Source organism: Oncorhynchus kisutch, linkage group LG22, assembly GCF_002021735.2.
Source record: "Oncorhynchus kisutch isolate 150728-3 linkage group LG22, Okis_V2, whole genome shotgun sequence".
Lineage (NCBI taxonomy): Eukaryota > Metazoa > Chordata > Actinopteri > Salmoniformes > Salmonidae > Oncorhynchus > Oncorhynchus kisutch.
This window is the reverse complement of record NC_034195.2, coordinates 10,459,008-10,484,206: the sequence shown is the minus strand read 5'-3', so window position 1 is coordinate 10,484,206 and position 25,199 is coordinate 10,459,008. Positions and strand designations below refer to the sequence as shown.

Here is a 25,199-nt window from a genome sequence, read left to right as displayed (position 1 = left end):
GTTTCCAAAATGCTTTACTATATTCTAATGCTGTTTGGTTTTTCATGTATGTGGGGCAGACAATTTACTATTTGTATTTCACATTTTTGCAATATCAAAAGCTTGCAATATTGGGTTACATGAGTTTATGTGGCCCCCTCTCACAACAAATTATTTCCCATTTGTAATTGGCAATGAAACAAATTTTCACAACAACAAAAATATTTTCATTATGGCCATTGGCCTCAACCAACATGATGATAAAACATTGATTTTGTAACGATGATTTGAATGAATGAGCAACCCAAAGGTTTACGCAAGTTGCGCATTCTCACTCATTCATTGTGAACGTTAGTGCCTCGTCAGCCTTTCTCTATGCTGCTGTTGTGTCACACAGAAAGGCTTGCTCTTCTTTTCAACAATAACGACTAACGACAAAACTCTAAGCAAAATCAAACATTACCGGATCTACATCCAGTTGTTCACTTTAGATTGTTAAAATACAGTTCTTTTTTGTGCAATATTTTCAGTGCTCCTCAACTTTTCCTGCACTTTTACCGACCTGTCAAATCATCGAGGGGCTGAGGGATGAGGGTTGGAGCAGGTTTGGTTGCGGAGGAAACGGACTATTGTCCCATCGCGATAGGTGCTTTCAGCTAATGCAAAGACTGCCTCCAGACACTTTTATAAAACAAACTTGAATTCTTATCACATGTTCGTTGAGGACTATTGAGGAACGTCTGTAATTACTGTAGAATCAACGGGATGTCTGGAAGGCCACGTGAGTACCGTTTTTTGTGTTAAAAAAGGATTTAGTAATGGTTGAATGAGTAGGCTAGACTGGTGCGTAAAAGTCCGCTCACGACTCACCTGTCAAATCATCCAGCACATTGTAAAGGCTCTCTCTCATGCGTTGCGTAATTCTCCTGTGATGTTGCAGGTGGATTGCCCATTCTGCTCTACTGTAAATTGTAATCTCGCTGTGTTATACTGTGTTATACACCATGTTCATGTGTTTTAGAAACTATACTTACTCACACACCTACAACATCCTTGGGTACATTTTTAAATAAGTTAACCACTTTTTTATAGAAAATAAGATGTTTGTACAAGCACACCTGATACGTTTTCTTCTTGAATATTTGGTTATCTTACTTTCATGAGCAGTTTATGGAGAGGACAGAGTTGACAATAAACCCAGTTGTCTTTTGTCCTCTTATGTGAGTCACCCTTCATACACACACAGAGAATGGGTCAACAACTTCTAACACTCCTGTGTGTGTGTGTGTGTGTGTGTGTGTGTGTGTGTGTGTGTGTGTGTGTGTGTGTGTGTGTGTGTGTGTGTGTGTGTGTGTGTGTGTGTGTGTGTGTGTGTGTGCGTGTGTGTGTGTGGGGGGGAGGGGTGTAATCACAGATTGTAGCGAGTTGCTGGACGTCGACCCAGACGAAGCTTCTGAAGAGCTGACAGAGGTGGTGTGTCTGGAGTCAGAACTAAAGGACGGAGAGTAAGAAAGAGAGGGGAGAGGGGGGGGGAGGAAGAGGATATATATATATATATATATAAGACAGATGGTGTGTCTGGAATCAGAACTACAGAATGGTCAGTAATAGGGATGTGGCATATTTTTTTTAAATAACGTTTAAACCGTCATTTCCTTTCTTATTTAACTTCTCAAAGTATTCTCATACAGGACCTCTTTCCACCTGTTAACGATGATGACGTAATGGTGGAAAATAATTGATTCCTCGACTCCCATTTATGAGTGTCAAGATTCTTATTCCGCTAAGAATGGACTCCTAAGATTCAGTATTTTTGGAACAGATGGGACTGATTAGTTGCCATACTTCCGACATCACAAACACACGCATGGAGAGACAGAGAGAGAGGGGAGGGGCACAGTATAGGCAGGTGGGCCCCCAGGGAGACAAAGTCAGAACTGCGAACTAGGTCTATTAAATCGGCAATCAAAAGCTGTTTCTCACAATGGAATGCTGTACCCCAACATTTCTAAGCTTGCAATGTCTCTCAACTTCAGTAAAGCCGGGCCTAATCATCAATGAATAGGCTAGGATACTAAGATGAGCTAGATGAAAAACTGGGTGATAGGCAAGCAGTTAAGTGATTGGGTTAGTAACTGAAAGGTTGCTGGTTCAAATCCCTGCAATGATTAGGTGAAAGCTGTCGATGTGCCTTTGAGCAAGAAACTTAACCCTAATTGCTCCTGTAAGTCGCTCTGGAAAAATGACACAAAACAAACGTCACACACAATGCATGTGCACGGGTTCTGTTCACAGGTTCTGTTCACAGTGTGGTAGCCAGGCACCCAGATAGTGGAGAAGTTGAGCCTCGCGCTTAAGTGCTCTAAGTTGTTGCGGAAATTGACCTACTATGCTGTTTACCATCTACATCATATCGATGAATTACCTTTACACAACTTTCCCCAGGCCTTTATAGCCTATCGCCTAGTTAGGCTATAACACAAAAAAATCATATGTTTTGTGATTCAAATGTTTGGGTATTTTCTTACATTTAAGGATCCAAGTTTCATCACACCCTATTCAGTTAGTAAGAGGGAAGAGAGGATGGAGATAGAGAAGACATGGGTCAGAAAGCACAGAGAGACAGATCAGTACACGTTGTACACACATTCGTTTGTGTGTGTGTAGGATGATGGAGGTGGAGGTGGGACGTCACAATGTTCTGTTGGTACGGAGTGAAGGCATATACAGCGCCATCGGCAACCAGTGTACACACTACGGAGCTCCCTTGAGCAAAGGTGAGGAAGTACAGTCAGTGTGTGTGTGTGTGTCCCTGTGAGTGCATGTTTTCCAAGTCATGTACTGTACACAATGTATTGGCTGTTATAATAGTGTATTGTATGTGCATGTGTGTGTGCGCGTGTGTGTGCGCGTGTGTGTGTGTAGGGGTTCTATCAGGGCACAGGGTGCGATGCCCGTGGCACGGTGCCTGCTTCAACATCCAGACAGGAGACCTGGAGGAATACCCTGGCATGGACTGTCTACCCTGTCACACGGTAGGGAGGGAGAGGGTGGCAGGGAGGGAGAGGGGAAGGGAGAAATATAGAAAGAGAAACCTTGTGGAATACCCTGGCATGGACTGTCTGCCACAAGGTGGGTCTAACAGACAGACAGACAGGCAGGCAAGAAGACAGGCTTTGATTGACTTTGTTTGATATATTTTTCAGGTGAAAGTCGAAAACAACAAAGTGTATGTGTCCGTAAACAAAAAGGTAAGCATCACTTTTAAAAATCGCATTGCTTTTATTAAATGGCAGAATATTACAACATGCTGCATTTGCTGTTAAGCTGAAGCTCTCAATTTGGTTTTGATTTACTGTTACCTTAACCATGTTATACAGAAACAGTAAGAGCCAAAAAACTATTTGAGTTAGTTATAGATGGATCATAAAGCAGTTATGAATTCTTTATGTCACTCTATGTCATGTGGTGTTTGTGTGTAGGCAGCGAGACAGACCAAACGAATAAAGAGTATGGGATCCAGAGTAGAAGGTGTCATCCACACCATCCTACTTCTCGGGGGAGGTGAGGACGGGATACTGGGTCTCAGTGTGCGTGTGTGTGCACAAGTGCCTTGTGTGTATGTGGTTGCTTGCGTGAGTGTGTGTGATGGTGTGCTCTCTCTCTCTGTAAGCGCAGGGTCTGCGTCGTTAGTGTGTGCGGAAACTCTGAGACAGGAGAACTTTGGAGGCAGAATCATCATGGTAACCAGGGACAACCTTCTGCCCTATGACAAAACACGACTCAGCAAGGTAAATTACCCAAATTCTGTATCTTCTGCAAAATTCCCAGGTTTTTCCAGAAATCCTGTTTGTAGGATTCCAGATTTCCTGCTCATTCCCTTCTTATTCTGGGCTCCCGAGTAGCACAGCGGTATAAAGCACTGCATCTCAGTGCAAGAGGCGTCACTGTAGTCTCTGGTTGGAATCCAGGCTGCCTCACATCTGGCTGTGATTGGGAGTCCCATAGGGCGGTGCACAATTGGCCCAGCGTCGTCTGGGGTAGGCAGTCATTGTAAATAAGAATTTGTTCTTAACTGACATGCCTAGTTAAATAAAACCTTCTGGGCATCAACCGACCAGGATTTCTGAATAACCTGGGAGCATAACCAGAACTCTACAACCCTAGAGCTTACCCTCCCAAATCCTTACCTTGTGTTTCTATTCTGGTAGGGGCAAAGGTCATGGGGTCAGAGGGGAGGTCAAGCCCTATAGATCTATAAAAAAAATAGAATAGATAGGTAACTCATTCTGGAGTTTTAAAATGTAAAACAATAGTCCTAAAATATGTTTCTAACCATCACCTAGTTGGGTTCGAGTAACACATCATTGTCGTCCCCCCCCCCCCCCCCAGGTAATGAATGTGGAGGATGACAGCATTTTGCTGAGGAGGATGGAGTTCTTCCATAAACACGACATCGAGGTTTGGCTCCGCAAAGAGGTGGATACAATATAGCTTTATTTATATATTATTACATTAAACATATTATATAGATTATACAATATTATACATAGTCCTCATTCTCCTGGCCTTTACTTTCTGTTGCGTTAATTTAGGAAGGATGAGTTTCTTGAACAAATTATTCTCAAGATTCTATTGGAATTCTACTATTCGAACAGATGACCTCAAAGGGTTAATTTAGATAACATGGCTCTCTCTCACTATGTTTTCTCTTTTGTGCTCATTAACCTGTAGTATATCTGCCTGTATTTACAGCATAAGAGTGCACTATATTTATGGCCATTGCTTGGTTGTTTGCAAGCTCTCAGAAGCCTTCTCAAGTTCTGTGTTATTGTCATGGCAGGCCATGTCGTTGGACACAGAGAAGAAGAAAGTAACATTTGATGACGGTTCAGTCCAGAGCTATGACCAGCTCCTCATATCCACAGGCTGCAGGTGTGTACATACTCAAACAAACACACACACACACACACACACACTAACACGCATGCATGCAGAGAACACTAACCCCAAAATGGTCACCATTCCACCCACCCCAGAACACAGCAGTAGTTAGAGAATGGGAATAGGAATGTCCATTCTACTTATTCTAATTCTATGTTCTGATCCATTCAAATTCTGTTGTGTAGAGCGAAGGGTCTGGAGTGTCCAGGTAAAGACCTGGAGAATGTAAAGATGCTGGAGACACCAGAGGATGCAAGGCAGATACATGTTGCCTGTATGGGCTGTCATATCGTGATCGTGGGGACATCCTTCGTTGGTACATTGTCTCATTCAGTCTCAAATTGACACTTTATGCCCCAACAATAGTAGTGCACTACTTTTGTCCAGACCTCTGTCTTTGTGTGACTCTGGCCAAAAGTAGTGCACTACACTACGAATAGCCCTGATCTGTGTATTTCCCTGGCTGTGTGTTGTGTTTAGGCATGGAGGTGGCATCCTATATGACAGACAAGGCCTCCAGCATCACAGTGATTGGCAGCAGTGAGCTACCCTACCAGAAGACCTTGGGCCCTGAGATTGGCAAGGTCACCATGATGGTGAGAGACAGGAGAGGGCGCTCCGAACCCTCCTTTTATTTAAGCTTCCAATGTATAACTAAGCTGCATTTAAAACTGCTTAGAAGTCATCTTCCTTGCTGCCTCCTCACCCCTCTCACCTCTCATCCCCTCCTTGTGTTGTGTTGACAGATGCTTGCAGAGAAGGATGTGGCGTTTTATATGAATGACAATGTGTCAGAGGTCCGCGGAGAGAACGGAAAGGTACAGTAGAGAGACCTAGCTGTGTCCGTGTCCTGGCAACATGAAGACAATCCCATTATAGTTGTATAGCTGTGTTGGGTTATTCAATGAGAATATAATGTGTTTGTCTCTGTGCAGGTAAAAGAAGTTGTGCTGAAGAGTGGGACAGTCATTCCTGCTGATGTTTTAATAGTTGGCATAGGTATGTACAACACAGGACAATTATTACACTTTAAATTCAGTATAATACACAACCTCATAAAGACCTACTACTGTATGGCAAATCTGAACTATAAAGACTTTATTTTCTTTGTACATCTCATACTTTCCTCTCTCCATCTCCTTTCTCTCTCTTTCCTGTATCTCCCTCCCTCCAGGTGTGATCCCTAACTCAGAGTTCCTGCAGGGTACTCCCATAGCGATGGACTCTAAGAGCTCAGTCATAGTGGACAAGGTGAGCTCCAATTGGATGGCTGAATAAAGCATGTTGTTGTCCTACTGAATCAAACCAAGGGTTGCTTTGTTTGTTAATAGTAAGAATGTTGACATCTAATTTGTAGCATTTGTTGTAGCTTTATTTGTGGGGGGTTAGGAGTAAATAAACCTTTACTCTTTTGATGGTATGTAGGTTCTATGTTAGCCTAAAGGCCTGGCTGATAGCAATATTGAGGGAAGGTATGCAGCCGGCTATACACTCGTATCTCCCGTGGACCAGTTCGTACAAAAAAAAAATGTATCCATTCAGGCTGTAAAGGCGTCTGTTTCCTCCTTAACTACATTTAATGGCGAGGGAAAATATGCATACTTTCTTTATGAAGCACCACATTCCACCACCATTCTAGAGTGGCTAATGCTAGTCCCAAATGTTTGTCACGGCTGTTGATTGAAGAGGAGCAAGGTGCAGTGTGGTGAGCGTACATATTCTCTTTAATAGAAAAGACGCCCAACAAAACAATAAACACTACCAAACAAACCGTGAAGCTAAAGGCTATGTGCCATAAACAAAGTCAGCTTCCCACAAAGAAAGGAGGGAAAAAGGGCTACCTAAGTATGGTTCCCAATCAGAGACAAGATCAACAGTTGTCCCTGATTGAGAACCATACCAGGTCAAAACATAGAAATACAAAACCATAGAAAAACAAAACATAGAATGCCCACCCCAAATCACACGCTGACCAAACCAAATAGAGACATTAAAAGGCTCTCTAAGGTTAGGGCGTGACAATGTTGCATAGCGTGTTCAGCCAATCAGGTTGCAGCAAAAAAAAATCTCCTCTGGTCTGATAGTCCGTGAAGCATGGTGCTTCATAAAGAAAGTATGCATATTTTCCCCATTTTTAAAATGAATTAATTTGAGTTAAGGAGGAAACCGACGCCTTTGCAGCCTTAATATAGAAACCGGTCCACAGGAATACGAGTGATTAGCCAGCTGCACACATTCCCTTCGAAGGTAAGATGAAACAACTCAACATCACCATCTGCCGACCTTTGGGCTAGCTCTATGTAGGCTATATGACAGTGTTTATAGGGAAAATCTCAATTTCATACTCCTCGCGTCCTCTTTCCTTGCCTCCTTCTCAAAACCAGTTGGGGAGACCTCTGGCTTTGAGGTGGTGTGGAGAGAGATCGTGAGGAATATGCAATTGAGATTCTCCCCCAGAGTTTCTTTATAGAGTGTAACTATCAGTGATGTAGTGGAGAAAAACGCTGATCACCATTCACCAGTGTTGGGGAAGCTACTCTGAAAATATAGTTTACTAAACTACACACTGGAACAAGGTAAGCTGCACTAAAGCTACCCTCAAGAAGAATATAGTTTACTAAACTACCAATTACTTCACACTAGAACAAGGTAGGCTACACTAAAGCTACCCTCAAGAAGAATATAGTTTACTTAACTAAGGTTAGTTAGAAAAAGTAGTTCACTACATCCGAACTACTAAATTATCATATCTAAAGCTAATGTCAATGACTACAAATTGCAAGAACAGATCACTTTGGAATCAGATGTTAACAGAATGTGTACTTTCGCCTATGAAACATAAAAGTTTCAAATGAGATTAGGGCAGGTCTGATGCTGAAAAATAAATAAATACTTCACCCATATGTCAAAAAGTTATGAATTACTGAGATTTGAATTTAGTTCCGCTACCACCAAACTACTACAAAATGTAATTAAATTACTAGTTGAACTATAAGTAGTTCACGACTCCCCAACATGGCCATTCGGGGTTAGTAAAGTAACGCTCTAGAAGAAAAAGAAACGCACACCTATTAAGACGAGGTGCTGGCTAGTGGAGTAGAAAACTGGAAAATAAAAGAGAGCCGCGATTACAGACACCTGTGTCTTTTGACACTATATAAACGAGTTATCCCGCAGTATTTGTGATTATAGCCTGATGAAGACAGCTTGGCTGTCGAAACGTTGGTAATTACATTTTTGCATCTGAGCTCCTAGAGTGTGCGGCTCTCTTTAATTTTCTAGTAAAGTAACGCTCCCTATACTTTCAATGCATTGTTCTGCAAAAGGTGTTGACATGCGCTTACCCTCCACTACACAACTTGTTACTATACTAAGTGTGTGTGGTTCCTCTCCTCTCCTGCAGTGCATGAGGACCAATGTTCTTGAAGTGTTCTGTGGAGGAGACCTGGCTACCTTCCCCCTGACAATGGCCAAAGACCAGAGGGTCAATATAGGACACTGGCAGATGGCACAGGCACACGGTAACTCACCCAGGCCAATTTAAACACATGCATCAGGCTTTTACTTTTATTTTGTATTTCTTTATTTAACTAGGCAGGTCAGACAGGAACAAATTCTTATTTACAAAGACGGCCTACCCCGGCCAAACCCAGACGACGCTGGGACAATTGTGCGCCGCCCTATGGGACTCCCAATCACGGCCGGATGTGATTCAGTCTGGACCTTTGCTGTTATATGGCCTCAATAATCTTTCAGATCAAAACATCTAAAAAGCAAACCTTGTTTGTGCAAAGGTCTCTAGGGTTTGACTAATGTGGGTTTTACTGGGCTTTTACTTAAAGTACCAGTCAAAAGTTTGGACACACCTACTCATTTAAGGGTTTTTCTTTATTTGTACTGTTTTCTACATTGTAGAATAATAGTGGAGACTTCAAAACTATGAAATAACACATATGAAATCATGTAGTAACACATTTACTACATGATTCCATATTTAAACAAATGTTATATATGAGATTCTTCAAAGTAGTCACTTGTTGCCTTGATCACAGCTTTGCACAATCTTGGCATTCTCTCAACCAGCTTCATGAGGTGGTCATCTGGAATGCATTTCAATGAATAGGTGTGCCTCTTTAAAAGTACATTTGTGCGTTTGAGCCAATCAGTTGTGTTGTGACAAGGTAAGGTTGGTTTACACAAGATAGCCCAATTTGATAAAATACCAAGTCCATATTATGGCAAGAACATTTCAAATAAGCAAAGTCAAACGACAGTCCATCATTACTTTAAGACATGAAGGTCAGTCAATCTGGAAAATTTCAAGAACTTTTAAAGTTTCTTCAAGTGCAGTCACAAAAACCATCAAGCACTATGATGAAACTGGCTCTCATGAGGACCACTACAGGAAAGGAAGTCCCAGAGTTACCTCTGCTGCAGAGGATAAGATCATTAGAGTTACCAGCCTCAGATATTGCATCCCAAATAAATGCTTCACGGAGTTCAAGTAACAGACACATCTCAACGTCAGCTGGTCAGGGGAGACTGCGAAAACAGGCCTTCATGATTGAATTGCTGCAAAGAAACCAATAAGAAGACTTGCTTGTGCCAAGAAACACGAGAAATGGACATTAGACCGGTGGAAATCTGTCCTTTGGTCTGATGAGTCCAAATTAGAAATGTTTGGTTCTAACCGCTGTGTTTTTGTGATCTCCACGTTTGGCTCCTACCGTGAAGCATGGAGGAGGAGGTGTGATGGTGCGGCGGTGCTTTGCTGGTGACACTGTCAGTGATTTATTTTTAATTCAAGGCACACTTAACCAGCATGGCTACCACATAATTCTGCCTGGATGCACCATCCCATCTGTTTCGCATTTAGTCAGACTATCACTTGTTTTTCAATAGGTCAATGACCAAACACACCTTCAGGCTGTGTGAGGGCAATTTGACCAAAAATAAGAGCTTTATCAGATGACCTGGCCTCTACAATCAACCAACCTCAACCCAACTGAGATGGTTTCGGACAAGTTGGACCGCGGAGTGAATGAAAAGCGGCAAACAAGTGCTCAGTATATGTGGGAACTCCTTCAAGACTTTTGGAAAAGCATTCCAGGTGAAGCTGGTTGAGAGAATACCAAGAATGTGCAAAGCTGTCATCAAGACAAAGGGAATCTAAAATATATATTTGGAATTTTTTTTGCACTTTTTTTGGTTACTACATGATTCCATATGTGTTATTTCATAGTTTTGATTTCTTCACTATTAATTCTACAATGTAGAAAATAGTAAAAAATAAAGAAAACCCCTTGAATGAGTAGGTGTGTCCAAACTTTTGACTGGTACTGTATATGGTTGCTATTGATTTTGATGTTGCTGTGTGTGTGGTGTTGTTGTAGGGAGAGTAGCAGCCCTGAACATGCTGAATATACCCACTGAACTCAACTCTGTCCCTTACTACTGGACCGTCCTACTGGGGAAGAACATCAGATACACAGGTAAGCCTATCTACTACACACACCTGAACATACCTGAACACACACTAATCATTTGTGTATATGTGTCCTTTGCAGGCTATGGGGAAGGATACACTGACATCGTGGTAAAAGGGAAAGTGGAGGAACAAAAGTTCCTGGCCTTTTATATCAAGTGAGTCAACAAAAAACGGCATTGTTCAAATAGACGTGTGTGTGAGAATGTGATGTCTGTATGCGTGTCTGTATGTGTTTGTATGTGTGTGTGTATACTTTAGCATAAGATGTGTGTGTATGTGTGCATGAATGCATGGCAGGGTTTCCATTAACCTGTAATTGGTGGCCTTTGGCCTATGCTACTGTTGATTTCAAAGACGGAGGCTGTTTTCCTTGAAGTAGAACAACAGTTAGAGAGCCTATAGTGGAAAGCCTACAAGGCAGAGCTCCAGACTGCAACCATTTAGTCACATTTTGCGACCTTTTGACTTGGCTGTGCCAGTAAAAAAATCTATTGGTCGCATCGGTGGGAGCTGCACATTCCTTCACATCACTCAAAACGTCCTATTTTTTAGGAGGCTAAAACCATGATTTGGTCAAACAGTAAAGTACATTATCCTCATTATTCCTGTAATGAAAGTGTCTGCCTGCCTGTTAGATTAATACATGGCTCATAGCTGTGGGTATTATCTGTAGTGTTACTGAGCTAATGTGTTTTGAGTTTCCACTTACTCCGTGCTGAATTATTAGTTTAAATTAGCCTATGATATTAGAGCACGTAAAGATGCAGGCAAATGCATCTCTTTTGACCAAGAAAATGCAGACCACTGTGCAACTCACTATTCAGGTAGGATGCCATTTTTGAACATCAATGTATTAATATTTTCGTATTTATAATAATTTGTTTAATCATTATTATTATTATTATATATAATTGTTATTATTGTAGGCCTATTTATTAATCTAAACCAGTTCATCTAAACCAGTTATTTAAAAATGCTAAACGTATTTTGTTTCAGTCTGAATTAAATTAAGTTCGATCTGTCTTTTTAATTGTGTACTCTGTATTTAATTTAAGATAGGTTATAAGTAGGCATGTTGTAAAATAAATAGGCCTGTTGTAAAATAAATATCATTAGCCTATTGCTGTTATTTTTGGGGTACGGTAGGCACAAGTGTTTCTTGGTAATTGCCGCAAATTAGCCTGTTAAACTTTTGTTAAGGTTTAAACCAGTTCGGTTGAGCTATTTTCCTTGGCCAAATTAATGTTTGTGTTTGCCGCAATATAATATCCTTCTCGTATTTGTCCTATAAACAACGGCTTGACTTACTTTTGATATTACCCTAATAAATTTTAGAAACTTTTGCAAAGTTGGTGTGGTGCGGCATTTAGCCTAGAGTCGTGGCCAAAAGTTTTGAGAATGACACAAATATTCATTTTCACAGTCTGCTGCCTCAGTTTGTATGATGGCAATTTGCATATACTAGAGAATGTTGTGAAGAGTGATCAGATGAATTGCAAAGTCCCTCTTTGCCATGCAAATGAACTGAATCCCGAAACATTTCCACTGCATTTCAGCCCTGACACAAAAGGATCAGCTGACATCATGTCAGTGATTCTCTCGTTAACACAGATGTGAGTGTTGACGAGGACAATGCTGGAGATCACTCTGTCATACTGATTGAGTTCGAATAACAGACTGGAAGCTTCAGAAGGAGGGTGGTGCTTGGATTCATTGTTCTTCCTCTGTCAACCATGGTTACCTGCAAGGAAACACATGCCGTCATCATTGCTTTGCACAAAAATGGCTTTACAGGCAAGGATATTGCTGCCAGTAAGATTGCACCTAAATCAACAATTTATCTGATCATCAAGAACTTCAAGGAGAGCGGTTCAATTGTTATGAAGAAGGCTTCAGGGCGCCCAAGAAAGTCCAGCAAGCGCCAGGACCGTCTCCTAAAGTTGATTCAGCTGTGGGATTGGGGCGCCACCAGTAGAGCTTGCTCAGGAATGGTAGCAGGCAGGTGTGAGTGCATCTGCACGCACAGTGAGGCAAAGACTTTTGGAGGATGGCCTGGTGTCAAGAAGGGCAGCAAAGAAGCCACTACAGAGATTGGACTGCTGAAGACATTTTCTCATTTTCTCTGTTGAATCCCCTTTCCGATTGTTCCGAGAGCAACTCGTCCAACCATCCAGGAACAGTTTGGTGACGAACAATGCCTTTTCCAGCATGATGGAGCACCTTGCTATAAGGCAAAACATCAATATTTTTCTCAATTCCCATTGAGAACTTGTAGTCAATCCTCAAGAGGCAAACAAAACCCCACAAATTCTGACAAACTCCAAGCATTGATTATGCAAGAATGGGCTGTTATCAGTCAGGATGTGGCCCAGAAGTTAATTGACAGCATGCCAGGGCAGATTGCAGAGGTCTTGAAAAAGAAGGGTCAACACTGCAAATATTGCCTCTTTGCATCAACTTCATGTAGTTGTCAATAAAAGCCTTTGACACTTATGAAATGCTTGTAATTATACTTCAGTATTCCATAGTAACATCTGACAAAAATATCTAAAGACACTGAGGCAGAAGACTTTGTGAAAATTAATATTTGTGTCATTCTCAAAATGCTTGGCCATGACTGTACTATACTGCAGGCCTATGACATGAAGGTAGTGCGCTCCGTCAATTGAACTTGAGGTGAGGTAGAATGTTTTAGGCCTACCAGAGTTACTCAAACAAACTAACAATATAATGCTTATCTTTATAAAAAATATTCTGATTACAATTTTGGGAATTAGCTTCCTTCTGCATACTTATATCTGTATAGTAGACACAGTAGCCTGACAAGTATAAATAAGTTAAATAATTGTTTTAGGAAAGTAAAAACCAAAAAAACTATAGGCTATAAAGTTATGCATATTCTTTACCTTTATTTAACAAGGCAGGTCAGTTAAGAATAAATTCTTATTTATAATGACGGCCTACCCCAGCCAAACGCTGGGCCAATTGTGCACTGCCCTATGAGACTCCCAAGGACTGCCAGATGTGGTACACCCTGGAGTCGAACCTCTTGCACTGAGATGCAGTGCCTTAGACCGCTACGCCACTCGGGAGCCCCAAATGCATATGCTACACATCGAAACACAAGGAATAGTGTTTTTGTAATATATTATATAGTCTGTGAGGACACGTAAATGTGGCTCATTTATCCATTGATGGCACTGGCTGCGTGGCCTAATGTGTTAAGCACCCACTGCATATGGATGACCGGGTACATTTCTCTATTGTCCGATAAATTTAAATCTTCCCCTGGTCACTTGTCTGGCACAACATTTTCCAGAAAACCTGGTGCATGTATGTATTGTGGCAAACCTCTTCAAGGTTATGAGCGTTTGTCACAAATTAAGTGGGAAACTGTCACCAAATCACCCCAGAATGAGAGTTCTTTCGAACAGGACCTGTGTGTTTGTGTCTCCGTCCTGGTCCACCCAAGCCGTAGGCAAGGTCAAGGATAGCAGGGTTCGGTACACGAATCGGGTTCTCGGTAGGTCCAGGACCAAACGCCAACAGGTAAGTCCAAAACAGTCCAGCTCATACACGGTAAATCCAGCCAATATCTATTGTCTCTTTCTCTACGGTTCATAGATCCTTCCAGCCCTCTCTCTCTCTTCCTGGTTTTTCTTGACCCTTTATCTGTGGGTCGGCTCCACCTTCTGAAGGTTCCCCTTGCTTCTGTGACTTCTAGTTTTGGCAGTCAGCCATTTTGTGATCTGTAGTTCTGATCGGGGTGGCCATTTTAGTGGTCGGGCAGAGCCCGTTTATTAGTTCTGCTCTCACATATCTGCCATTTATCACTCGATCCCCTTCTTTGCCACACATCTCCCCCCCTAGATCCGACCCCCTAGGTCGGGCTACCGCAGCAAAATATAGGGGCATGCGGGATAACCCATCCACATTTCCCATTTCCTTCCCTGCTCTGTGTTTTAAGTCAAAGTGAAACAGTTGGAGACTCCAAAACCACCACATCACCCGAGTGTTCTTCTCTTTATCCCTATGCATCCAGGTGAGTGGGGCATGGTCACTAATGAGGGTGAAGTGGTGCCCCAGCAGGTAGTATTTCAGGCTTTCTAGAGCCCACTTTACTGCCAGCGCCTCTTTCTCAATGACTGAGAAGTTGGTTTCCCGTGGTTCCAGCTTCCTGCTTAAAAACAGGATGGGGTGTTCCACCCCTTCTACCTCTTGGGATAGCACGGCTCCCAAGCCAACCTCTGAGGCATCCGTCTGAACCACAAACTCTTTCTCAAAGTCTGATACCACCAGCACAGGATTACAGCAGAGAGTCTCCTGTAATGTCCTAAATGCTTTTGTGGCCCTTTCATCCCATTTGATCATGTTTGTTCCTCTGGCTCTAGTCATGTCGGTGAGTGGGGCGGCCACTGTGGCATAACTTGGGATGAACTTCTGGTAGTAACTGGTCAGCCCTAGGAAGGCTCGAACCTGATTCTTATTTACTGGTTTCGGCCATTGTCTAATTGCCTCGACCTTCTTACGTTGTGGTTTGATTAATCCTCTTCCCACAGTGTATCCCAGATACTCTGTTTCCTCTAACCCCACATAACACTTGGCAGGGTTTGCGTGAGCCCTGCCTTTCTAAGGGTGTCTAACACCGCCTGTACCCGGGGTAAGTGGGATTCCCAATCTGGGCTGTAGATCCCCACGTCATCTAAATAAGCTGAGGCGTATGCTTGGTGCGGTTTTAGGACCTTGTTCATAAGCTGTTGAAAGGTGGCTGGGGCCCCGTGTAAGTGGAATGGCATGACGGTGTATTGAAACAAACTGCCAGGGGTTGCAAAGGTGGTCTTTTCTTTGGCCCTGGGGGTCAGAGGAATTTTCCAGTAGCCTTTTGTCAGGTCCAGGGTCGTAATGTGCCGAGCTTTACCAATTTTCTCCAGTAGTTCGTCTACTTGGGGCATGGGGTAGGCATCAAACTTGGAGATTTCATTTACCTTCCGAAGGTCGTTACAGAACTGCAAAGACCCATCGGGCTTGGAGACCATCACAATTGGGCTAGACAACTCACTATGTGACTCCTCGATCACTCCAGCTGTCAACATTTTCTCTATCTCTGCTCTAATCGCGGCCTGTCGAGCCTCGGGTACCTGATATGCTCATGCTCACTTTTCTCCCTGGTAGGGAAACGATATCATGAGCCGACAACACATCTCTGTTTTTCTGGATCAGGGTCTTTACTTCCTGTACTGGTGCTGGGGACAGAGTAGGTGAAAATTTACTTCAGCTGTCTCCTGAGTGTGTGTGGGGTATGTGACCATTAGTGTTTCTCTCTCTCTCCATGCTTTTAACAGGTTTATGTGATAGATCTGTTCCTGGGGCTGTCGACCTGGCTGTCGGATCCAATAATTAACTTATCCTATTCTCTCCAGTACTTCATATGGTCCTTTCCACGTGGCTAGTAGTTTGCACTCTACCGTGGGGATCAGCACTAACACCTTATCTCCCGGTTGAAATTCCCTCAGGGTAGCCTGCCGGTTATAAGTGTGCCGCTGGTGCTCTTGTGCTTGTCTCGTGCTCTCTGACGATGGGCATGACTGTGGCTATCCTGTCTTGCATTGCCGTGACATGCTCTATGACACTAGTATATGGGGTGGATTGGTGCTCCCAGGTTTCCCGGGCGATGTCTAAGATTCCCAGGGAGTGCCTCCCATATACCAGCTGAAAGGGAGAAAACCCCAGCGAGGCTTGAGGAACCTCTCTAATGGCAAACATTAGATACGGCAACATGCAATCCCAGTTTTCCCATCCTTATCGATTACCTTCCTGAGCATTGACTTCAGGGTCCTGTTGAATCTCTCAACCAGTCCATCTGAGGATGGTAAACCGATGTCCTCAACTGTTTCACCTGCCACAATTTACAAAGGTCCGGGACATAAAGGGGGTCCCCTGGTCAGTAAGGATCTCCTTTGGAACCCCTACCCTGGTGAACAAGAGCTCTAATTCCTTGGCAATATTTTTGGAAGCCATCGTCTGAAGGGGAATGGCTTCTGGGTAGCGAGTGGCCTAATCTAGAATGACCAGAATGTATTGGTGCCCTCTGGCGGATTTGGGTAGTGGGCCCACTATATCCATCGCTATCCTCTCAAATGGCGTTTCGATTATGGAGAGTGGCACCAACGGGCTTCTAACAGCTGGTCGGGGAGCTGTTATCTGGCACTCCGGGCCTTCTCCACAATGCCGAGCCACTTCAGCCTGACCAACAACTGTTCACCCACATCAACCCCTATTTTTGAGACTCTGTACACCAAACCCTTTTTCACAATGAAGTGGGGAAAACTATTAGGCATCATCCCATCATTTATGGGAGTACCATCTACGACCTGCACGTCTGCTCTGGCTTGCTGCAGGGTTGGATCCTGGTTTTGGGCCATCCCGAAATTAGTCAAGGACCCTGCCAGGTCTGCTGTTTCTAGATCGTCATCCTCTGGTTTCAGATCGACCCCAGCCCCACTAGTACCGGGCTGTTCGTTATCAACGAGGTTTGCCACTTCATCCTCATCCTCCCCTACTAGCACCTGTGAGGTTGGCCCCTGGGAGACCTCTTTTCTTGGCTTTGGTTGAAGACCCCATGCTTCAACTTGCTTGGTCGGGGTTGATGGCTTCTCAAATATGCCATTCTTTTGGCCTAACTTTGCAAAGTTAGAAAAGTATCTACCCAATATTACATCATATGGCATCTTTGGGACCACGCCGATCTCATAATCCAGCAGACCGTCCTCTGTTTGTATGCTCACTAAGGCTGTGGGGTACAGACGGGTATCCCCATGAATGCATGTAACACTGATATCCTGACTTGTATCCAGTTTATGAGTTGGCACTAGGTTTTCAACGACCAGGGTTAGGATACTGCCGGAATCCAGCAGTGCTTCAACTTCTTTCCCTTCAACCTTCACCCTGCACATATGTTTGTTTCTTGATCTTTCAAGTAGAGTGGTTACAACAGGACATGCATACCATATATCATCTTCTTTTTCACCGAGGTTACATTGCTTCTTTAATAGGGCAGTAGGCTGTAATATGTCCTGGTCGATTACAATTGTAACAGATTATAGAGGTTCGGGGGGGAGACCTCCCGGTTTCCGTTTTTTTCCTTAGTGTCTCGGCCCGATTCTGATTCTTTCCTCATGGCCCCATGCTGCTCTCTTCCCCCTCCACCTGTTGGGACAGTCTTACCCTGTCTGCTGGTTCGCCCAGGCCTGAGGAATGGGAATCTTTCCTCCTGTGCTTACTCAGCTGTTCCTGCCGTACAATACCGTTCAACCAGGCCCACGAGATGGTCGGTGGAAAGTACCTCGTTCTGGCCAACCCATCGTCGCACTTCTTGGGGTAGACCTCGCTGAAACTGGTTGAGTACGATGGTCTCGACGATCTCTGCGGAGGAACGGGCCTCTGGTCGCAACCATTGCCTTGCCAGGTGAATCAAGTCGAACATCTGTGTTCGGGGAGGTTGTCCAGGTCGGTAGGACCACTGCTGGAAGCGGTGTGCCCTCACGGTATCGGTCACTCTCAGTCTAGTCCGAATCTCTCCCTTTAGTATATCGTAATCCTGTGCATCTTTCAACTTCAGGTCGAAATACGCTTTTTGTGCGTCCCCTGCCAGGTATGGTGCCAGAAGCCCTGCCCATTCTTCTTTCGGCCACTTTTCCCTGTCTGCAGTCCTCTCGAAGGTGGTAAGACATGCTTCCACATCATCCTGTGCTGTCATTTTTTGAAGAAAATGATTGGCCTGCATCTGGGTATTTGCAGCTGGTAATTGAGCTCCAATTTGGCCCGCTAGCCCCTTTAGGCCTTCTCTTAACTCCTGGGTGTTTCTCTCTTGCTCTTCTCTGAGCAGCTGGTTGGTCCGGTGATGGACCTGTAACGTGTCCTGGTACATTCGCATTGCATCCTGATGAGCTATTTGTTGAGCCTCTAATTGGGTGGCCGCCGCTTGTAACAGGGCCTGTATGGCTCCCTCCATACTTATTTTCCTGAGAAACTGTCCTAACCAAACAAACCACAAAAAAAACCTGACTCCCCTTTGGAGTGCTAACTGAACATTCTTTTTTTTCTACCTAACCAGCGGTATGGTTAGTCCATTACCCACATTCTCCACCATGTGTGGCAAACCTCTTCAAGGTTATGAGCGTTTGTCACAAATTAAGTGGGAAACTGTCACCAAATCACCCCAGAATGAGAGTTCTTTCAAACAGGACAGTACCTGTGTGTCTGTTTCTCCGTCCTGGTCCACCCAGGCCGTAGGCAAGGTCAAGGATAGCAGAGTTCCGTACACAAATCGGGTTCTCGGTAGGTTCAGGTCCAAACGCCCACAGGTAAGCCCAAACAGTCCAACTCATACAAGGTAAATCCAGCCAATCTCTATTGTCTCTTTCTCTATAGTTCATAGATCCTTCCAGCCCTATCTCTCTCTTCCTGGTTTTTCTTGACCCTTTATCTGTGGGTTGGCTCCACCTTCTGAGGGTTCCCCTTGCTTCTGGGACTTGTAGTTTTGGCAGTCGGCCATTTTGCGATATGTAGTTCTGATCGGGGTGGCCATTTTAGTGATCGGGCAGAGCCTGTTTATTAGTTCTGCTCTCACATATCTGCCATTTATCACTCGACCCCCTTCTTTGCCACAGTATGAATACTATTCTTCTCCCCACTATTTTTCTCCCCGCAGGGATGATGAGGTAATAGCAGCAGCCAGTCTGAACTATGACCCAGCTGTTTCTGCTGTGGCCGAGAGGTTCGCTGCAGGAAACACCATCACTAAGAAAGAGGCTGAGTACGTGGCTACCCACATCCCTCTCTCTCACTGTAAACTCATAATTATATTTTCTCCAGGCAGACAGACAGACACAAGCACACACGGACACACACTGTAATACAGTGCCTTCAGAAAGTATTCACACCCCTTGACTTTTTTCCACATTTTGTTGTGTTACAGCGTGAATTTTAAATGGATTACATTGACAGTTTGTATCACACAATACCCAATAATGTCATAGTGGAATTATGTTTTTAGAAATCAAATAAAAATGTGTTTAAAAAGTCACATAAATTGCATGGACTCACTCTGTGTGCAATATTAGTGTTTAACATGATTTTTGAATGACTACCTCATCTCTGTACCCCACACATACAATTATCTGTAAGGTCCCTCAGTCAAGCAGTGAATTTCAAACACAGATTCAACCACAAAGGCCAGGGAGGTTTTTCAATGCCTCACAAAGATGGTAGATGGGTAAAAGTGTTTTTAAAGCAGACGTTGAATAATCCTTTTGAACATGTGAAGTTATTCATTACACTTTGGATGGTGTATCAATACACCCAGTCACTACAAAGACACAGGCGTCCTTCCTAACCCAGTTGCCTGAGAGGAATGGCTGTGAAAGGAGCAAACTCAGGAAGGACCAACAACATTAGAGTTACTCCACAATACTAACCTAATTGACAGAGTGAAAAGAAGGAGGCCTGTACAGAATACAAATCTCCCAAAACATGCATCCTGTTTGCAAAAAGGCACAAAAGTAAAGTAAAACTGCAAAAAATGAAATGAACTTTATGTCCTGAATACAAAGCATTATGTTATGGGCAAATCCAACACAACCCATCATTGAGTACCACTCTTCATATTTTCAAGCATAGTAATGGCTGCATCATGTTATAGTTATCCTTGTCATCCACAAGGACTAGGGAGTTTATTTCTATTTTTTATAAATAGCTCAGGCAAAATCCTATTGGAAAACCTGTTTCAGTCTGCTTTCCAAAAGACACTGGGAAACATGTTTCAGCAGGACACTAACCTAAAACACCAAATATACACTGGACTTGCTTACCAAGATGAAAGGGAATGTTCCTGAGGGGCTTAGTTACAGTTTTGACTTAAATCAGCTAGAACATCTATGGCAAGACTTGAAAATGGCTGTCTAGCAATGATCAACAATGAATATTTTTTTAAATAATAAATGTGCAAAAATTGTACAATCCAGGTGTACAAACGCTTTTTGAGACTCACCCAGAAAGACTCACAGCTGTAATCGCTGGCAAAGGTTATTCTATTATTCTATGTATTGACTCGGGGTTGAATACGTACTGTATCTAATTAAGAGTTTTTTTAAATAAATGTTTTACAAATGTTTTTTTTTTATCCACTTTGACATTACAGAGTATTTTGTATAGATTATTGAGAAAAAAATGACAATTATATACATTTTAATCCCAATTTGTAACATAAATGTGGAAAAAGTCTAGGGATGTGAATACTTTTTGAAGGCAATGTATCTTTCCCTTCTCTTCCTCACAGATCAGATGACCTGAGGTGGCTGAAGCTGAAACTGTCCTGATCATCCCTCCTTCCACTCATCCGTCTCAACATCACTTCATCTCCGACACACAAACACAGAATGTCCCTCCTCTGTCCATCTCTCCCTCCCTCCTCCTCCTCAGGCATCCCTCCTCATCCCCTCTCTCTTCCCCTTCTTCTGGAGAACAAGTCGTCTGGCTGGAGGCTCGACAGACACAGAAGAGACCTATCAGAAGAGGGCGACGTGACATTTCTGAGTTATAACCAGTAGTGTAGTGGAGGGTAATCGCATGTAAACGCCGTATATGCACTTTTTATCATTTTGTGTGAGCGTTTACTCACCTTTTCCAGATAAATGCATAGAAAGTGCACAGAGCGTTACTTTACTCACTGATAACGGCGATCAGCACCTATTTTACCACAACATCACTTGTTATGACATCAGACGTATAGCAGGATGACACTCAACAGTTTGTCTGTTCTGTTCTTAGCCAGTTTGTTTAAAGGTGGGGGGAGACAGAAAAAACAGTGATACCTCAGACAAACAGATTTTGTGGGTTTCATTTTTCATTTACAAGGATGAGTTTTATATGTTCTCCGTTTTGGGGAAACTACATGGTCATGATGTCGCCAATGCCCACCTGTTGATGTAGACATTTCTTACTTCACATTCTGAAAATGGAGAAGAAGAGATGACAGAAAGGTAGCCGTGTGTGTTCTACTGTAGATATGGTAGTCATGGTAGCTACCCACTGGGCACACACTAGTTGAATCAATGCTGGTCAAAATGAGATGAAAGTAGTCCTGGTTGATGATTTTTTTCAAATCCAATGTATTTTCCACGTTGATTCCACGTCACAATACGTTGACCAATTACGTTGAAACAATGTTGATTCAACCAGTGTGTGCTCAGTGGGTAGTGTTCTACTGTTGACACGATAGCAACATGATGACATGCCAGCTTGGAAGTCATGGTAGCTGGTGTTCTACTGTCGATATGGTGGTCACATGACAGGTTGGTAGTCATGGAAGCTAGTGTTGTACTGTCAACATGTCAACCAGTGGTGGTGGCATAGTCTGAGTTTACGCTTACTTTGGGTTCCATGGAAGGGGTTGCTAGGTAGGCCGTTGCCGGGGTAGTGGAAAAACACAGGTGACCTTAATGGCCGCTGTGGCTATGTGGATGGACCAATCAGAACGCTGTTTGGGGGATTAGAGGGACAGAAGGCCAGGGCCGAGGTCTTTGAGGCAGGGATGCTGATTTAGGCAACCTGAACAAAACAGGCTGCAGAGAGAATAATAGACATGGACAAACACAACACAAAAAGATAACACCAAAATGCTTTCAAAAGAACTGCTGTGCTTCTCTCTCACCCATCTCTCTTTTCTATCTCTTACATCTCTCCCTCTCACCACACTGGGCACACTAGGTCGTTTCAACGTTGATAATTGGGTAATATTTGGTTGAGATGTTGATCAATGAGTTTACAATCTATATTTGTTGAATTTCCAATGTGTTATCACTATGCTTTCAACCATCTAAAAGCACAACCTAATTCCAATTTTTTGTTTATTTATAAAACAGATGAATGAATGTGTTATCATTCTTCTTCATCTAATATCTGAACCACATGACCTGGGCCTGGTTTCCCGATAGCAATGTAATTTAGGCATATGAGCTTTAATGATGCATTGTTCCAACAACGTCCCGAAGATGTAACATGCGTTTCCCAAAATACCATGCAGAGAGAGTGTTCGCTAAGTGCGTTGTTGAGGCACAGGCCTACAGTCGAAACTAATAGGATCGAAAGAAAGTTAGCACGGCTCTCGGATCAGCTTTCTCCATTCAAATCTTACTTTAACATTCACATTTTTGATGGTTCAGCTCCTAGAAAGATATTATCACCTATGACTGCAACTATTAGCCTACCCCAGTGGTCGCCAACCAGTCAATTCAAATCAAATCCAATCAAATTTATTGGTCACATACACATGGTTAGCAGATGGTATTGCGGGTGTAGCGAAATGCTTGTGCTTCTAGTTCTGACAGTGCAGCAATGTCTAACATGTAATCTAACAACTCCTCAACAACTACCTAATACACAAAAATCTAAGTAAAGGAAGGAATAAGACTATATAAATATATGGATGAGCGATGACAGAGCGGCATAGGCAAGATACAATAGATGGTATAAAATACAGTATATACATCTGAGATGAGTAATGTAAGATATGTAAACATTATTAAAGTGGCATTATTAAAGTGACTAGTGATCCATTTATTAAACTGGACACTGATTTCAAGTCTGTATGTAGGCAGCAGCCTCTCTGTGTTAGTGATGGCTGTTTAACAGTCTGATGGCCTTGAGATAGAAGCTGTTTTTCAGTCTCTCGGTCCCAGATTTGATGCCCCTGTACTGACATAGCCTTTTGGATGGTAGCGGGGTGGACAGGCAGTGGCTCAGGTGGTTGTTGTCCTTGATGATCTTTTGGCCTTCCAGTGACATCGGGTGCTGTAGGTGTCCTGGAGGGCAGGTAGTTTTCCTCCGGTGATGTGTTGGGCAGACCACACAACCCTCTGGAGAGACCTGTGGTTGCAGGCAGTGCAGTTGCCGAACAAAGCAGTGATACAGCCCAACAGGATGCTCTTGATTCTAAAAACTGTAAAAGTTTGTGAGGGTTTTAGGTGACAAGCCAAATTTCTTCAGCCTCCTGAGGTTGAAGAGGTGCTGTTGCACCTTCTTCACCACACTGTCTGTGTGGGTGGACCATTTCACTTTGTCTTATAGTACATAAGAAAAAATGTATAGTTACAGTAACCTCAAAACATTTAATGGATACGTATCTAGTGCTTGGATAGTTTCATCTGACCACTGGCTTAATCCCATTCTTTAACTATTATATTTGGTTGAGTTGGAGACATGACTCCAACATATCATTTGTTAACTTGTCAACAAGTTAATATGCTATTTATTGTGTTTCAAAAGTGATTTTGAATTGTGTTTGGTTGTCAATGCAACCAAATATCAACATTTAAAGGAGATGTTTCTTCCACTTGGATAGGTCCATCAATGGCACTGATTATTCTGGCTTTAATTCTAGTTTGACTTCAAATTAATAATTGATATGTTGGATTCACGTCAATTGCTGTTGATGACTTTTGTAAATGCTATAGGCCAAAATAGCATCATTGATGATATACAGTGCATTCGGAAAGTATTCAGACCCCTTCACTTTTTCCACATTTGTTACGCTACAGCTTTATTCTAAAATTGATTAAATAGTTTTTTTCCCTCATCAGTCTGAACACAATACTCTATAATGATAAAGCAAAAACTGTTTTTTAGAAATGTTTCCAAATGTATAAAAAATAAATAACTGAAATATTCCATTGACATAAGTATTCAGACCCTTTACTCAGTACTTTGTTGAAGCACCTTTGGCAGCGATTACAGCCTAGAGTCTTCTAGGGTATGACGAGCTTAGCACACCTGTATTTGGGGAGTTTCTCCCATTCTTCTCTGAAGAATCTCTCAAGCTCTGTCAGGTTGGAGGGGGCGCGATTTTCAGGTCTCTCCGGAGATGTTTAATGGGGTTTAATTTCGGGCTCTGGCTGGGCCACTCAAGGACATTCAGAGACTTGTCGTGAAGCCACTCCTGCATTGTCTTGGCTGTACGCTTAGGGTTGTTGTCCTGTTGGAAGGTGAACCTTCGCCCCAGTCTGAGGTCCTGAGCGCTCTGGAGCAGGTTTTCATCAAGGATCTCTCTGTACTTTGCTCTGTTCATCTTTCCCTCACATGTTGTGTTACCCGATCAGGAATGCTGTTAAATATAATAGATTTGAGGTTTTATTTAAAGCACATTTGTATTATTTAATTTATGCATAAGTCTTCATTTTACACATTCTGCCCTTGAGGTAAGGACCATATTGTGTTGGTTCTACTTGAGGATTCATTCAAATGCTGCATAGAATTTATTCACTACAGTACATAAATATTTAGCAGGACTCCTTCAGCTGTCAAAAAATGCATAACAAAGCATAACCATAATTGTGTCTTGGGAAAAAGACACTGAAATAATAGACAAACACCTCTTGTAAGAACCAACTCTTTTCAATGCAAACGGACTCTAGGGGCTCTATTTTCAGCTGGTATTAAGCCAGAACAATTGCCAAACACACATTTGTTTGAAATTTCTATCTGTTAAAGCCAGCGTTCTTCTGTTTTCAAACCTTAGTGCCTGGATTGGTCATTTACTTGTTTACTATTTTGCTCTTTTGCACCAGTATTTCTATTTGCACATCTATCACGCCAGTGTTACTTTGCTAAATTGTAATTACTTTACTACTATGGCCGATTTATTGCCTTACTACCTCACGCTATTTGCACACACCGTATATAGACTTTTCTATTATGTTGTGTGTACATTTGTTTATCCCATGTGTAACTTTGT

General features: G+C 42.8%; 1 protein-coding gene across 1 annotated transcript; it reads left to right on the top strand.

The window, feature by feature from the left end:
* Positions 1-380: 380 nt before the first annotated feature.
* LOC109866863 (apoptosis-inducing factor 3-like) lies at positions 381-24,142 on the top strand. Its single transcript, XM_031801011.1, has 19 exons — positions 381-760; positions 1,394-1,484; positions 2,647-2,756; positions 2,905-3,014; positions 3,186-3,230; positions 3,462-3,543; positions 3,658-3,770; positions 4,372-4,458; positions 4,823-4,914; positions 5,109-5,239; positions 5,404-5,519; positions 5,670-5,741; positions 5,859-5,922; positions 6,098-6,174; positions 8,327-8,444; positions 10,317-10,415; positions 10,491-10,566; positions 19,122-19,226; positions 20,748-24,142. The coding sequence occupies exons 1-19, from the start codon at positions 745-747 to the stop codon at positions 20,785-20,787; spliced, it is 1,644 nt and encodes a 547-aa protein (XP_031656871.1). The 5' UTR covers positions 381-744; the 3' UTR covers positions 20,788-24,142.
* The last annotated feature ends 1,057 nt before the right edge of the window (positions 24,143-25,199 follow it).